Source organism: Lethenteron reissneri, chromosome 35 (assembly GCF_015708825.2).
Source record: "Lethenteron reissneri isolate LAM-NWPU_2019-01 chromosome 35, ASM1570882v1, whole genome shotgun sequence".
In the NCBI taxonomy this organism is placed as follows: Eukaryota; Metazoa; Chordata; class Hyperoartia; order Petromyzontiformes; family Petromyzontidae; genus Lethenteron; species Lethenteron reissneri.
Window position 1 is genome coordinate 12,596,510 of NC_083813.1, and position 16,705 is coordinate 12,613,214.

General features: G+C 51.0%; 1 protein-coding gene and 1 long non-coding RNA gene across 3 annotated transcripts in view; one reads left to right on the forward strand and one right to left on the reverse strand.

Moving 5' to 3' along the window:
• Window positions 1-20: 20 nt before the first annotated feature.
• LOC133350946 (uncharacterized) lies at window positions 21-16,085 on the forward strand. The gene is made up of 3 exons (XR_009756128.1): window positions 21-197; window positions 8,281-8,374; window positions 15,972-16,085. It is a non-coding gene; the product is annotated as an uncharacterized LOC133350946 (long non-coding RNA).
• The window catches only part of LOC133350945 (nuclear factor of activated T-cells 5-like), a 56,792-nt gene continuing 49,008 nt past the window's right edge, over window positions 8,922-16,705 (reverse strand). For both annotated transcript variants that reach the window (XM_061565790.1, XM_061565789.1), the window contains exons 11-14: window positions 15,960-16,093; window positions 12,519-15,075; window positions 11,467-11,824; window positions 8,922-10,165 (exon numbers count right to left, since the gene is read on the reverse strand). In XM_061565790.1, the coding sequence (XP_061421774.1) occupies window positions 10,153-10,165; window positions 11,467-11,824; window positions 12,519-15,075; window positions 15,960-16,093 (3,062 nt within the window). In that variant the 3' untranslated portion in view covers window positions 8,922-10,152. The remainder of the gene's footprint in view (window positions 10,166-11,466; window positions 11,825-12,518; window positions 15,076-15,959; window positions 16,094-16,705) is intronic.

A 16,705-nucleotide genomic window follows, 5' to 3' on the forward strand; every position in this document is an offset into this window, starting at 1 on the left:
GAGAGTCACGTGGCGAGCGAGCACGTTCTTTCGTTCGGGATTAAGAGCAGCAGCAGCAGCAACAACAGCAGCGGACGCGGCGTTTTGGATGTGTTCGCCACTTGGTTGTCTGCTCGGGAGCGGCGTGGATCTCGTGCGGCCATCGACGGAGTGGAGACCGCGAGACGTGTTCGCAACGCGGCCGACGGCGCGACCAGGTGAGGCCGTGGACGCGTCTCGGGGACGTGTGAATCGTTCCGCTCTCGCCGTGCGTGTCCTATCGATCACCGTGTTTGGCCTTCTGAGCATTGCGGCATCGAGAGGTTTGTCGAAGCTGAAATGTGGTGCGCGATTTTTGCTCGGTGTGAGAACTAGAAAACTTCAAGTTACGAACACAAACTGGGGGGGGGGGGTGAAACGGAGAAGCTGGCGAGCCGGGTTGGTGTTGGCGGGCTCAGTCTTGAAGCGGTGTCCACGCAACGTCCGCGATAAGGTTCGATATATATCTGTGTGTGTATCGATTAGCAGGGTGTAATGATAATTGTGTGGTTGGGCCCCGTGTCTGGTTGGAGCCTTCGAGCTCGAGAGAGGCCAGCCGGGGCGGCCCCGAGGTTGTAAGGAAGCCCGCAGTCACAGAGGCCTCGTGGCCTGCGCAGAGGCCTCGCGGCCTGCACAGAGGCCTGGTGGCCTGCATAGAGGCCTGTTGGCCTGCATAGAGGCCTGTTGGCCTGCATAGAGGCCTCGCGGCCTGCACAGAGGTCTCGCGGCCTGCACAGAGGTCTCGCGGCCTGCACAGAGGCCTCGTGGCCTGCACAGAGGTCTCGCGGCCTGCACAGAGGCCTCGTGGCCTGCACAGAGGTCTCGCGGCCTGCACAGAGGCCTGGTGGCCTGCATAGAGGCATGTTGGCCTGCACAGAGGCCTCGCGGCCTGCACAGAGGCCTCGTGGCCTGCACAGAGGCCTGTTGGCCTGCATAGAGGCCTGTTGGCCTGCATAGAGGCCTCGCGGCCTGCACAGGTCACGTGGCCTGCACAGAGGCCTCGTGGCCTGCACAGGTCGCGGCCTCGCAGGCCTCAGCACTGGCCCAGTCCGGGTGCAGGGTGGGGGTGGTGTGATCTGGCAGCGTTATTTTTCTCGTAGCTTTATTCTTTTTTCTTTAAGCAAAGTGAATCTTCCATCGTATGTAAGCTTGCTATGATGTGTGTCGTAAAAAAAGTGGAAGATATCAATGTTTTTGTTGCATGAAAAATCGGAATTCGAACCGATGTCCAAATTGGGGAAATTTTTACGACTTTATTTTTAACTAAACAACGGACCAGGCTTCATGTGATTTATGCAAACAACAAAAAAGTGTGGAAACTTAACGACGGGTTATTTTTGCCCGAAAAATCTCAGCGCCTCATTCCACGTCACTCATCGTCCTGAGTTCCTGCCTCTTGGCGGCACACGGAGCCTGAAAACAGTCGCCGTGGCCACCACCATCACCACTACCATCACCACCACGCCGTGTACACCACCATCACCATCACATCACCACGCCGTGGCCACCACCACCACCACGCCGTGTACACCACCATCATCACCACCACCACGCCGTGTACACCACCATCATCACCACCACCACGCCGTGTACACCACCATCATCACCACCACCACGCCGTGGCCACCACCACCACCACGCCGTGGCCACCACCACCATCATCACCACGCCGTGGCCACCACCACCACCATCATCACCACCACCACGCCGTGGCCACCACCACCATCATCACCACGCCGTGTACACCACCATCATCACCACCACCACGCCGTGTACACCACCATCACCACCACCACCATCATCACCACCACCACGCCGTGGCCACCACCACCATCATCACCACGCCGTGTACACCACCATCATCACCACCACCACGCCGTGTACACCACCATCACCACCACCACCACGCCGTGGCCACCACCATCATCACCACCACCACGCCGTGGACACCACCACCACCATCATCACCACCACCACGCCGTGGCCACCACCATCATCACCACGCCGTGTACACCACCATCATCACCACCACCACGCCGTGTACACCACCATCATCACCACCACCACGCCGTGTACACCACCATCACCACCACCACCACGCCGTGGCCACCACCACCACCATCACCACCACCACCACGCCGTGGCCACCACCACCATCATCACCACCACCACGCCGTGTACACCACCATCATCACCACCACCACGCCGTGGACACCACCACCACCATCATCACCACCACCACGCCGTGAGCGGAGAGAATTCACAATCCCCTTGGTACACCGACACCCGTCACCAGCTTGTCCAATTGAACCTTATGGCGACAACCCGTGGTCCCGAATAAACACGAGTCAAAATCGTAATTGATGAATTTATTTTTGGCGATTCCGTCCCCCCACCGCGCACACAAACGCCGCGACCCGCCTGGCGCGGATCATTCTGTTGTCGTGTCCAAGCGCAGCAGCGAGCACAAATGCGCAGCATAAACAAAACTTCGCTTAGCGCGTCGTGTAGAGCTCGTCGAGATGAATACATTGCCGTGTCGTTCGCCTTCAATAGACATCAAGTGACGTCGCAATGGAACTTAGGCGAGAGCCGCCGGGGGCTTATGGGAAACCTGGGGTCCCGCCAAAAGGTTCAATGTATTCGTCGATGTCTGCCTCTTGTCGGTGTGCGTGAATTCGTGTCTGTCCGATGTGCGGATGGCCGTCAAAGCCTCGTTAATCTCGTCGACGACGCAGCTTCACTCGGGCCGAGTCTGTCGACCGCGGAGCACGACCGCCAGGCCTGCGCGTGTTCGCTGAACTTATTTCGCACCGAACGGAGCTAACGGTGCTAATCGAAGGTGCACGGGGGCAGGACAATAAACTAAACACGAAAATAAATCTGTTTTAAAATAGCCTCGCTGGCCGCACATCGTGGCCTGTGGCTCTGCAACTGTTCTAAACAGCGTGGCCTCTGTCAACACTGTGACGGCCACGTGCGTTTTACTTCGAGCCAACAATGTCGGTCTGTGCCTCGCGCGTGACGTCACTCCGCCGGCCAGCCCCCCTCATTAATAATCATGAGCGGGTGACGTCACTCCAGATTGAACAGCCCCCCCCCCCCATCTAACCTATATAATTCATTTTTTGTCCGTCCGTCCGCATACGCTCCCTACCGGGGGATTTAGCTCTCGGACCGTGGGGTTCGGCGAGATTAAATTTTGCAGGTGGGCACGCCCCTGGCCCCGCGGTAAATTTAGGCATTTCCGATTTTTCGTCTCTAAACTTTAAATCGGACCGATTATCGATTTAGTGAGATTTTTATTTATTTATTTAACGCTTTATTTATTTACTCTTGCCGGCCGGCGCGGACCACGGCGGTTGCCCCTGGCAACGGGTAGCAACAACTTCGCTGCGGGGTGGACGCCATTTTGAATTCCCGTTAAAAATATGCGCATGCATTAACACGCGATTCTGAGGTAAATTCATCAAAGTTTCACGTCCTCTTCACTCCCCCCCCCACCCCAATGTGTGCAATTACTATTATAGGGTCGGTAGATAATAAAATTATAGCGATTAGACAGTATTATTGTAGCGCGGGGGGGGGGGGGGTTAACGGCCCCAGTACCCAGCCTGAGCCGGGTGGGCAATCTAGGCGAGGCCGGAGGCTCTGCACGGTACTAGGCCTCGACACGCAACTCTGTCAGGCGACGACTTTGTGGTATAAACTCGATATACCCAGCGTTGCCCGGGGGAAAAATACATTTAAAATCTTCTGAAAACTTTAAAACATAACATCCCAATGAAAATACAACTGTGTAATTAAAACTCTAAACCCGACCGCGCCGAGAATCGCTTCTCTGAATCGCGAAAAAAAGAATCGAGGTTGTAGATTCACTTAGAATCGCCTTATTTCCGTTTAATATAAGTTGGTTATAGAGTTGATATAAACTGCTGCGAATGGGAAATATCGGCGTTGACCGGGGCTAAAATATAATTAAAAACTCCTGAAAACTTTAAAACATAACATACGAATGAAAATAAACTCTGTAATTAAAAATGGAAACCTATGCGCCAGGAATCGATTCTTTGAATCGCGCAAAGGAATCATCGAAGGTTGTAGATTCCTTTAGGAGCGCCCTTAACATGTGGTGAGGGGGAGAGTGGTGAGGGGGGAGATGGGTGAGGGGGAGAGTGGTGAGGGGGAGAGTGGTGAGGGGGAGAGTGGGTGGTGTGTGGGTGAGTGGTGAGGGGAGTTGAGTGGTGAGGGTGAGGTTGAGTGGTGAGGGTGAGGTTGAGTGGTGAGGTTGAGTGGTGAGGGTGAGTGGGGAGGGTGAGTGGTGGTTGTTAGTGGTGATTAGTGAGGGGTGAGGGTTAGTGGTGAGCATGAGTGGTGAGGGTGAGTGTTGAGCGTGAGTGGTGAGGATGAGTGGTGATTGTTGAGGGTGTGATTGGTGAGGATGAGTGGTGAGTAGTGAGGGTGAGTGGTGAGGGTGAGTGGTGAGGGTGAGTGGCGGTTGTGAGTGGTGAATTAGTGAGGGGGGAGTGGTGAGGGTGAGCGTGAGTGGTTAGGGTGAGTGGTTAGGGTGAGTGGTGAGGGTGAGCAGTGAGGGTGAGCAGTGAGGGTGAGTGGTGATTGGTGAGGGTGTGATTGGTGAGGATGAGTGGTGAGTGGTCAGGGTGAGTGGTGAGCGGTGAGGGTGAGTGTTGAGGGTGAGTGGTGAGTGGTTAAGGTGAGTAGTGAGGGTGAGTGGTGAGCGTGAGTGGTGAGCGTGACTGGTGAGGGAGAGTGGTGAGGGAGAGTGGTGAGGGAGAGTGGTGATTGGTGAGGGTGATTGGTGAGGGTGAGTAGCGGAGGGTGAGTGGCGGTTGTTAGTGGTGCTTAGTGAGTGGTGAGGGTGAGTGGTGAGGGTTAGTGGTGAGCATGAGTGGTGAGGGTGAGTGTTGAGCGTGAGTGGTGAGGGTGAGTGGTGATTGTTGAGGGTGTGATTTGTGAGGATGAGTGGTGAGTGGTCAGGGTGAGTGGTGAGGTTGAGTGGTGAGTGGTGAGAGGTGAGGGTGAGTGTTGAGGGTGAGTAGTGAGGGCGAGTGGTGAGCGTGACTGGTGAGTGGTGAGGGAGAGTGGTGAGGGTGAGTGGTGAGTGGTGAGGGTGAGTGGCAAGTGGTGAGGGTGGGTGGTGATTGGTGAGGGTGTGATTGGTGAGGATTAGTGGTGAGTGGTGAGGGTGAGTAGTGAGGGTGAGTGCTGAGCGGTGAGGGTGAGTGGTGAGTGGTGAGAGTGAGTGGTGAGGGTGAGTTGTGAGGGTGAGTGGTGATTGGTGAGGGTGTGATTGGTGAGGATGAGTGGTGAGTGGTCAGGGTGAGTGGTGAGCGGTGAGGGTGAGTGTTGAGGGTGAGTGGTGAGTGGTTAAGGTGAGTAGTGAGGGTGAGTGGTGAGCGTGAGTGGTGAGCGTGACTGGTGAGGGAGAGTGGTGAGGGAGAGTGGTGAGGGAGAGTGGTGATTGGTGAGGGTGAGTGGTGAGGGTGAGTAGCGGAGGGTGAGTGGCGGTTGTTAGTGGTGCTTAGTGAGTGGTGACGGTGAGTGGTGAGGGTGAGTGTTGAGGGTGAGTGGTGAGGGTGAGTGGCGGTTATGAGTGGTGATTAGTGAGGGGTGAGTGGTGAGGGTGAGCGTGAGTGGTGAGGGTGAGCAGTGCGGGTGAGTGGTGATTGGTGAGGGTGTGATTGGTGAGGATGAGTGGTGAGTGGTGAGTGGTTGTTGTGAGGGTGAGTGGTGAGGATGAGTGGTGAGGGTGAGTGGCGGTTGTGAGTGGTGATGGGTGAGTGGTGAGCGGTGAGGGGTTAGTGGTGAGGGTGAGTGCTGAGTGGTGAGGGTGAGTGGTGAGAGAGTGGTTAGTTTTGAGGGTGAGTGGTGAGGTTGAGTGGTGAGGGTTAGTGGAGAGTGGTGATTGGTCAGTGGTGATTGGTGAGGATGAATGGTGAGTAGTGAGGGTGAGTGGTGGTTGTGATGGTGAGTGGTGAGGGTGAGTGGTGAGGGTGAGTGGTGAGGCTGAATGGTGAGGGTGAATGGTGAGAGTGAGTGGTGAGGGAGAGTGGTGAGTGAGAGTGGTGAGGGTTAGTGGTGAGAGTGAGTGGTGAGGGTGAGTGGTGATTGGTGAGGGTGAGTGGTGAGGGTGAGTGGTGAGGGAGATTGGTGAGGGAGGTTGGTGAGTGGTGAGTTGTGAGGGTGAATGGTGAATAGTGAGTGGTGAGGATGAGTGGTAAGGGTGAGTTGTGAGTGGTGAATGATGAGGGTGAATGATGAGTACAGTCAATATGCACTGCTGTTATCATACCAGGTACCACCACCACTATGTACTCCTCTCATCATAGCAGATACCACCACAGCAGTATGCACTGCTGTAATCATAGCAGGTTCCACCACAATATGCACTGCTGTCATCATAACAGGTACCAACACAGCAGTATGCACTGCTGTAGTGATAGCAGGTACGACCTCAGTCGGTATACATTGCTGCAGTGATAGTAGATACTGCTATCGAGTTGGTAGATACCGCTATAGTAAATACTAAAACAGTCAGTATATACCGCTACAGTCAGTCAATACTGCTACAGTCAGTATATACTACTATACAGTCAGTACATACTACCACGGTGAGTAGCTACTAGAGTCAGTAGATACTATTATAGAGTGAGTAGATACTGCTATAGATTTTGTAGTTACTACTATAGTCAGTGGATACAACTATAGTCAGCAGATACTATACAGTTAGTCGTTACGAGTATATAGTCGGTAGATACTACTGTAGGCCCAGTAAATACTACTATGGTCAGTAGTTATTACAGTCACTAAATACTACTACACAGTCAGTAGCTACTACTGGCTCAGTTGATACTACTGTACAGTCAGTAGATACTACTACAGAGTCAATAGATACCACTTACTCTGTTGTATGTAAGGTGTTGTTAGTATATATACCTACGAGGGGTAAAGATATTTTTTGAGGGGGGGGGGGGGGGGAGACCGCAATTTTCGGAAACATTTTGACATCAACTATTTACCCCACACTTTCTACAACTTTTTGGACTTGTGAAAGCCTCTTATATATTTGTTGGTGGAGAAATGTACAAACAGCCCACCGGGCTTTGACAATACCTTAGTATCTGTGTATATATATGTAAGGTTTTTAAGAAATATATTTTTCACTCGGGCAAAGCCGGGTACTTCCGCTAGTTAACAATATATATATTCAGGTGACGTCACTCCACATGGGAGGAGGGGGGACAACGCGCCTTCCTCCCCCCTCGGCGTCAACTCAACCCTCGCTACAAAGGCAGAACCCTCACGTCACGTGATCTCCGTAACGCTGTTGAGACATCGAAGTAAAAAGGACGTCTTGATGAGCGAGGGATTATAACCTTTAAATGAAATAAGTCTGTCACCGCGGCATTACATATTGCGCACGCATTGATGCAATGAATATCACGCCGCAGTCTGCTTTTCGCTTGAAAGTTTCAGATTTACTGAAACACACCTCGTCCTTGGACGGGCAAAAGCTACAGCGCTCGTGTTAGAGCTACGGCAAGTGAACTGCCGTTAAATAACTTTATAGCAAATCGTTCTCCGTAATTTAAGTGCATTGGAGCACAAAACGCGATCCTGTTAAAAACTAAGGTACAATTACGTTCTGGCAAACCGATATCGCGATCGCAGTCTTATCTGTGAAATCGAAGATTTGCATCGTGACAAATAGCACGGCGACCACAGGCTGAAACAAAAGCTGCTGTTTGGGTTCGAGTCAATTGCCCCCCTTCGCCCACCCTTCTCTCGTGGCACAGGGAAGATCACCCCTGGAAAATAATCAACACTTGGGGACACGGCGGGACATGGTATATAACATTTCCTAATGAGCACAAGTGGTACGTTCCACTGTTAAATGTGGAAAATGTCAGAGGTGCTGGGTAGTTCGACTGGGTTCTAGTACAGGCTGTGGTTTATGAACAGGCTTTATCAAGCTTCGCGAGTTTATGGTTTAGGCTTGGTCAATGGCGATTGTGCAAAACAACCGTTACATTACATTTGTGCTCATAATTCGATTAAATTCCAAGAAAAAAATATAAAATTGGTGTGGCTGTCATCATTATTACCGTTCGTGGCAGGGCGGGTGTGTGGAGCAGAGGTCGCTTGAAGCCAAGCTCAGCGGGAGCTCTGCAATGTGAATTTCCACAACGCGTTGCACACACTTCTGCCAGATTTCCTAATGGAGTGTTCGTCTCGTCACAGGTATGGAAAGATTGAAGACCAGCGCAGCGGGAATGCGGTGCGGCGTTTCCCAGCTTGCAAGGGGGATGGTGTCGCTGCTTTGTGGCCACGGAAGGTACTGCAGTGCAACACTTGGTCGAGTGTACGTAACACGATTACAACATGACGCAAGGGAGAACACTCAAAACCATGTTATAACTACGGTTACCGTCACTAAGTCTCAGATGTCGACCCATGTTACACAAACGGTGCCTAAGAAAACGTTAGCAATGCCACCTGACACCAGTGCGCTCGTGACCTTGCCACAAGTGGTACTTCAAGTCCACCAATTATCCCGGCAATTCGTCATGATGATGACCGAGTGTGGCAGCTGACGCATAATCTGCAAATGATGTGAAGTGTGGCGGGCATGGAAAGCCGAATCCGCTGGCAGGCATGGGCTGGAGTTCAGGACCGGGTGTTTTCATTACCATGCTCATGGTCCATCTTAATCCAATACCGATTTACGTGAATTCCCAGAGGCGTGGCCAGAATGTAATCCCAGAGCTTACAGTTTACCTTAAACTTGAGTAGAGCAAACACAGCTTGCGGTGGGGGTATCCACACCTGCCGTGAAGTGTGTCAAGCCATTGTGACCGACAGCGCAAAGAAATCACGCAGTGTTCCACTGTAGAAGTCATTTATTGATAATGTTGTGCTTTCAAAACACTTTCTACAAAACCCAATACGAGGAGGAAACCCCATCTCTGCTTAAAACAGCACAGCAAACTAAAGCAGTAAATATGTTTATATATAATATAATAATATACAGGGCTGAGAAAAGCCAGCACAAAATAAACAAGTTCTACAAGGAAGCCAACTAAACTGCATTGTACAATATTGTATATATTTATATATAAAAAAAAAGATATTTAGGCTTATACTGAGACTTGTTTTACTATTAACCCAACAGTGAACAACATTTGCACCGAAGGGGCACTTTTTCCTCATATAAAATACATTTAAATACACTACTGTGTACAAAATTTCCTAAAAAGAAACTCGCTCGACACGAAGGATGTCCCTTGATGCCTCCGACTCGGAAAACGGTAAACCTTCGACGTCCGAAAACCATTCCCCGTCACAAAACAACCCTCCGCCCACCAGATAAGCTCGTAGAGTAGACACAGACAGACACACGAGTCAGTCACGGATACCTCAATGGGGCTCCAAAAAAACTCTAAAGTTAAAAACGCATACTGACTGGTAACAGCAAAAAACCGCGGTCTCAACAGGTTTACTTCGGAAGTGAAATTCACAGCTGATGCTATAAACAACATTGTAATGAGAGAGAAAATAACAACCCCCCCCACAAGGGGACAGGCATAATAAATGTCATTGCACACGCGCGCACACACACACACTAAAGTTCGGCAACTGTATGTAATTAAGCATCACAGACATCATCCGTTGGCCTGAAATCACAGCAGCAATAATGTGTAAAGTGCGGGAAGCGTATGTAATACAAACCAAACAAAAAAGCCAATGAGGGGGGAGGACAACAGGGGCCAAAGCGACCACTAGACGCACCTACACGGTCTGTGAAAGGCCATTTCAGCGTGTAACAAAGAGCTGCCGACTAAGACGCGGACACATCACGACCACGTACAAACATTGAATCACAGTGTTAAAAGCTTATTTTGTCCACGTAAGACACAATCAGCTACCACTCCAATACACCAGAGCACGTTGACACACACACACACGACTAACGTCAACAACTGAGACCAGATTCACTAAAATCCTTACTACCACTTTTAGCTTGTACAGCCATGGTTAAGCCGCGCAGAAGTGCTTTTTGTTGTTGTCTTGGGCAGAAATCCATCAGACTCACTAGGAATGGTGGTCGTATGTTCATTCCTGCATACTGCAACAAATTAAACAAACGAGTTAATCGCAACACACCCAGCAAGTCGCTCAAGAGGCACATTGTTCCAAAACAATTCATGATTGGTATGTGTAGTTTCCTCGCCATTCCGATCCTGCTACACTGTCACAAAGCCACTGTTTCACAAATACATATGTTGGAAGTTTCTAATCTGATCCACCATTATTATGCACAGGCTAAAATCATTTCTCACTGAATGTTTTAAGCGTTCACTGGTCGACTGGTAGGTGGCACTTGGCTAGTAGAGAGAGGTCAACTGGATGTGGTGTCCTGGGAGCGAGACTATTTTTTAGATCACTAACCCAGACAGGGCTATTGTAAAAATTAAGCCCTGGATGTGTAACTTCTATGCTCGCCAACCAAGTATGGTCAAACAACTGGGAGACCTTCATCCAGCAGTAGATAGACAAAGGGTTGGCAAGCTGAAATTAAGCCCTGAACATCAGGCAATAAATCAGATGTAACAGAAAACACAAACTTTGATTTTATAAGAAGTTGACCCATACCTACTAATGCTCTTGAATATAAAAATATATACACTTAAAAAATACAGACACGTGCTCACCAAGGCCAACCAGCCAAAAGTCCAATAAAATGAAATGTTCTTAGCAGACAGGATAAAAACCAGCCAGCCCAATAAACGCTTATCTTCCAGCAAACCAATTCAGTTCAATTTTAATCAAGGCACCCTTTAATACAAGAGCCAACAAAACCTGGGAAAGAATGTACTACCCATAAATAAAGTATAAAATGCCACTCGGCTGAGTTGTCTTAGCAATTAGGCCATGTGGTTGTGGCCCGAATCTGGGTTAAGTCTACAGTTCACATTCAAGCAGATTAAAAGCCTGACCCGATCACCTACGCCTCCTCCCATGGATGGAAAGTGCAGTCGAGAGCTAATTTACAAAATTATGACGGAGGCAGGAGGTTTGTGTGGAGCCAACCCATCGCAGAGCCAGGTGTGCGTAGTGGGGTTTGCCACCTGGACTTTCCACCCTCGTCCTCTAAACACATTTGTCAGCTGCGTATTAATCCACCGCTCATGTAAATGTCGTTCTCCCCTGTTCTGGGTATTGTGAGATATCCTTCCCGTGCATCCCGGTTAATTTTGTACCTGAAGGAGGCGGGCAACCCAAGTGTGAATCCAGGTCTGCGTAAATGTATGTTGAACTGGAACTTCTTTTGCACCATACGTAGCCAACCATGCTAATCGAAGGTGCGGTAAAGCCACGTTTGGGGTGAAGAAATAATGTGTGCAGCAGCTATGCTGGATCCCTCACCTAACATCGTGGTCCTGGTGGTGGTGGTGGTCGTCGCGCCGTGCCTGTAACGACACGAGCAGCTCTTCGATGCGCTCCATGTTCTGGTCCAAGGTGAGGCCGGCCATGGGATCTGTGACACAGGCGGCGATAGCGGCCTGCAAGCTGCCACCCGACGCGACGTGTCCACTCGCAGGCGCCAAGGAGCCTGGGGCGGCACCGGCTACGCTTCCGACGGTGTCGCCCCCCCCAGCGCTGCTGCCGCCGCCGCCACCGCCACCCAAAGACCCGGACGCCTGCAGGAGGTGGGAGGCTGGCAGCGCACCCAAACCAAGCTGCATGGGCTCCCCACCACCACCCAAGGGCTGGCTCTGACCAACTGAGCAGTGACGACACGCACAAGACAGACCGGTGTTAGAAGAGGTCACATTTTGAAAAGCAAAAGAGTACTGTATACATTTCTTTCCCCCCCCCCCCCAAGGCTAGGTGCATCATGGAATGAGATGAAGTATCCATTTGGAACTCAAAGCAGTGCAACCCTCAATGTTAGAGAAGGGCTCAAATGGAAACTACATCTGGGATCCCTCCCAGTGACCTCTGCTGAACCTTCCCACCTGCTCTGCCATTGACAGCAGTGTTTTGTGCATGATAATTACTGGAATTTAGAAAAATTAAGTGCAAACATTTATTGTGATGTTTTGTGCCATTATTGGTTATCAAGCTAAGACGCATCAACTTACTAGACTTGAGAACCTGGTTCATTCACAGGTGGCTACTGGGAGTTGAATCCGGCATCTCGGCGGTGTCGGCTCAACGATCTTGAGCCACACAGCACCTCAGCAAAGGTACTGTGTTCACGTGAACGCTGAACCAACGAAACAAAACTTAACATTCAAGTTTGTTTCATTTTATTCATCTATTCCCTTGAGCAATATTCTGTTGCAAGGTCAAGAGGTCATCACGACCACTGTCAAAACATCAAGCCATTGCTTCCTTCTGCTAGATTCCATAGCTATAGCAAAATGAAAACCCTGAGGTCTGTTTCCAAGATATTTTCAGTCACCGTAACTTACCAGTGTCCATGTCCACAAACAGAAACAGGTCCGGCTGTTGCAGAGTGACCGCCTGCTGATTTTGCTGAGACGTCGCGTTGGGCGCCTGGGCCGACGCCTGTGATGCCACCAGCCCCCCTGGCTCTCCCTGGAACCCGGAGAACATCGTGGCTTGCCGAGGAGGGTTCTCTGGCGCTTGCGATGGCAACATCTCTCCGGGGGCCATCGGTACGACTGAGCCTAGCCCTGTCACAGACATGATGCCATCGCCTGGCAGGCTGGCGGGCGGTTGGTTACCACCTGCGACCGGCGTCACGGACGCCTGAAAGAGGCCAGGCTGTCGAGTCTGAGCATTGCCCTGCTGCGCCGGCAGCATTTCTATTATGGTCTGCGGTGGTGCGTTGGACATGTGAATGTTGATGTTCGGCTGGGAAGGTAGAATATTTCCTGCCGAAAATAACAACGTAGGTGGCTGAGACATTACGTTGGTCTGCATGGCCATAATACCACCATTGGTCTGAAAGAGGCCGGGTTGTACTGTGTTTCCATTGGGGTGACTGGATATGAGCTGTCCAATGGCTTGCGGTTGGCTTGACATCTCAATTTCGTTCTTTCCCTCAGTCGAGATGCTGTCTCCGACCACCAGTAAGCTGAACTGTTGAGTGTTGCCGCTGTGTTGCACAATTCCTGAGGGCTGAAACAAGCTGGGCTGCTGAGATATGTCTCCAGTGGTTTGGAAAAGGCTTGTTTGTGAATTCGTTTTTGGCAGCTGTGGAGTAATGAGGCCTAGGTTTTCATTTGGGGCAGATATCTGCATTCCTGAGTCAACCTTCATGGATGACATGGAGCCCTCCACCTGATACAGATCTGACTGCTGGGAGCTGTCGCATGGCGCTACACTGCCTTGGAATACCGCCTGCTCCAAGCTTCCGTTTTGTTGCGTTATACCTCCGTCAGCCTGGGATGAATTCAAGATCTCAAGCTCCTTGTTTATCTGAGAAAGCATTTCATTGGTGTGGTACATGCTGCTCATTTGGGTCCCACTGCTCGGCTGAGAAGAAACAATGTTCACGGCGGCCTGAAAGAAGTCTGCCTGGCTGGAACTGCTGGACGCCTGAGTGACTTGAAAGAGATTCGTCTGCTGAGGACTCTCATTGGAATGTTTGTTCAAGTCGCACACGGCACCTTGAACCATGTCGACTGGCTGGCACTGCTCATGCACCTGCATCATGTCCAAGTTGGACTGAAACATATTGGAAATACCACTCCCTGTGCACTGCTGCAGCATGGGAGCGCTCGACTGAAAGCCGTGCGGCTCCGAGGTGGCGTCCGACCGCATCTCCATGAGGTTAAAAGTGTTGGAATCGGAGAGTTGGCTGCTGCTCTGGCCCGACGCAATTATTTGGATCATTTCAGCCTGGATCTGCCTATTGGCATCAGCAATAACCTGCTCCACCACTTCGGCCGGAGTCTGCTGATAGACGCCAGTCTGAATTGGACCCTGTGGAACACTCTGTGTTGTGTACTGCATCATTTCGTTGTGCGTCATGAAATGCGAGGACTTGGCTGGATTTTGATCCTGGTGAAACAGCTCGGGTTTCATGTCGACGTGGGGCCTCTTGTGGGCCGCTTGCTGTATATCCATGGCCTCCTGGGGTTGGAAGACAGCGCCGCCGCCATGCGACCTCTCCTCCAGCGCCTGCTGCATCTCGATCACCATGTTCACCGTGTCCAGGTCCTCTGAGCACATGCTGCTCGGCTGCCTGTGCAGACTCACGCCCTCGCAGCGCAGCAGCGGCGACGACGGGGGGTTCGCGTTCGACCCCGAGGACTGCATCAGCGTCAGCGGCGGTGCCGCCGTCACCTCGCACAGCTGCTGCTGTGGCACGTGCTGCTCGGGACGTGGGTGGCTCACGGCCATCCCCTCTTCCACCTGAGCGTTGGTCTGCGGTGCAATCTGAAACATCTGTTGGGGCGACTGCTGCTGCTGAGGAGGAGGCTGTTGAGAAGGAGGCTGAGAGCCCTGCTGCATCAAGTGCAACTGCGTGGTAATGGGCACCATGGGCTCGCCAGCAGACAAGATTCCATCCATGATGCTCACGGGCACTTGGCTGCCTGCGGAATCGTTCTCCGCTTGCGCCTCAACACGAGGAGCCACAGATGATTGCTGTGCCATGGGTTCTCCTGCCGTCTGATAAACCACTTGCTCCATCGATGGGTTTTGCAGTGCAGCCGCAACTTGCAAGAGGCCCTGTTGTTGTTGTTGTTGTAGACTGCCGTCCTGGCTCTGCACTTGCACAATTAAGGTTTGGGGGGTAAAATTTGGAGCCTGAACTGGCTGGCTCTGCGGTTGTTGTTGCTGTTGTTGCTGCTGTTGCTGTTGCTGCTGCTGTGGTGAGAGACCTCCGTGGGCAGAAAGATGAGCAACTGATATGTCGCTCGGCTCAGGTTTGAACTGGCTCATGGCAGAAAGCTGTACAGGGGATCCAAGTTGCGTCGGTGACAAACAGAAGCACGGCTGTTTCATATCCTCCTGTTTTGGAGACATCTTGCACGTAACACTAATTTCCCCGCCGGGCTGTAAAACAAAATCGGAACATGACAACACATACACACGTACAGTAAAGTCTAGAATACAATATGCATACACATAAAAATGCAGAGACAACAGACCCCCCCCTTCACAACACACACTTCCACAGTATGCAGTCATTTGCGCTACACACGCATACATACGCACATATAAATGCACACAGGCAACAACAAAGATCTCCTTCAGAGGGTAGACCACTGGCACAAATCTGCTGGTAAGCACCTATTATTGCTGGCATGCGACGTGAGAAGGTGGTGGAGCCAACACCACACCCGGCTGAGACTGCCTCCCCTGCATTGCGTGTTGCTACACCAGCATAACAAGTTGTCATTCTAAGCAGAGTTTGCCACATGCGTGCGCACACACACGGTATTCTCTTTGGCACCGCTGGGCAATTAATTCGACACTTTCCGACTGCCTCGTGGTGGTGCTGCGGGCACCAGAACAGAGAAGCGAAAAAGAAATAAAAATGGGGGCCCTGGTGAAGTTGCAGAGGTTAGGATGAAGGACAGTGGGGGGAGGGCTGAGTACAAGTGGCTAGTTGAGGGATCAGCAACCAAAATCAATTTTATTTGGTAAAAAAAACTATTCCAAGAGCAGCAATGCATGCAAATACCAGATCCTTCAAAAAACGTTACAAAGCAGTCCTTAAAGAGCCACATGCAGCTCTGGAGGTTGCCAACCCCTGGGCTAATTTAAAACGGTTAACGGCAAGACTAGCGTTTGGTTAGCCAGTGAACTCCATCTTAAAACTTATTTTCCCCTCCCCTCTCCTTCACTGCAACACGGAGTAGTCCCTGACCATTCTTTTGGTGTTTTCTGTTTCTGACAAATCGCAGGGGCCCACTTTAACAGATCGATTCTCACACCTGTTGGGGCAGGGGGCTGCTGTTGGACACCTCCATCAGGGCAACGTCATCCAGCTTGGACAGGAGCAGCCCACCCGGCGCGTCGCAGCTACCCGGCTTGAGGGCCAACGTGACGCACTGGCACGTCACGGGCGCTGTACGGGAGGAGATGCAATGGTGCGGCGATGCAGTGTGGAAGGTCACAGTGGGAAGTGTGGGGGTGGGCATCATCAGTGATGCTTTGAAGGAGATTATTCGTAACCAGCCCAAATGCCATCAAGACAAGTGGCTTTATAGCAGACCCAAGACATAGTGGCAATGAATTTTTTTTTTTAGCATGCACTTATCCTCAATATTTATGAAAACAATTACATTGATCACACTTGTGCCAAGATGCACAGTAATCAGAACACCCATAGGCTGAATATCAAATACCTAATTAGGTAATGGTGCTGTGCTGGAGTTACTTGCTCACACAACTGCTGGCAAAATAAAAGATTGTATCCTGTGCAATGTTGTTTGCCCTCTTGTCACTCCCGTCTTGTGTTTTGTGACAGTTATGCCGTGAATCCTGTTGGGCTCACATTTAAATTAACATTTTGCCCAATTGCAAGAATGAAGTGTTGATTGCAATGCATTCACTGCGCACACTGCTGTACAGGGTGGTCCATGTCTTCTGACCCTCCAATGAATTGACCCCTAACATACAGAATTCCTGGATCCTTCACAAGGTCATTTCTAATATTTACAATGATAATTAATACAAT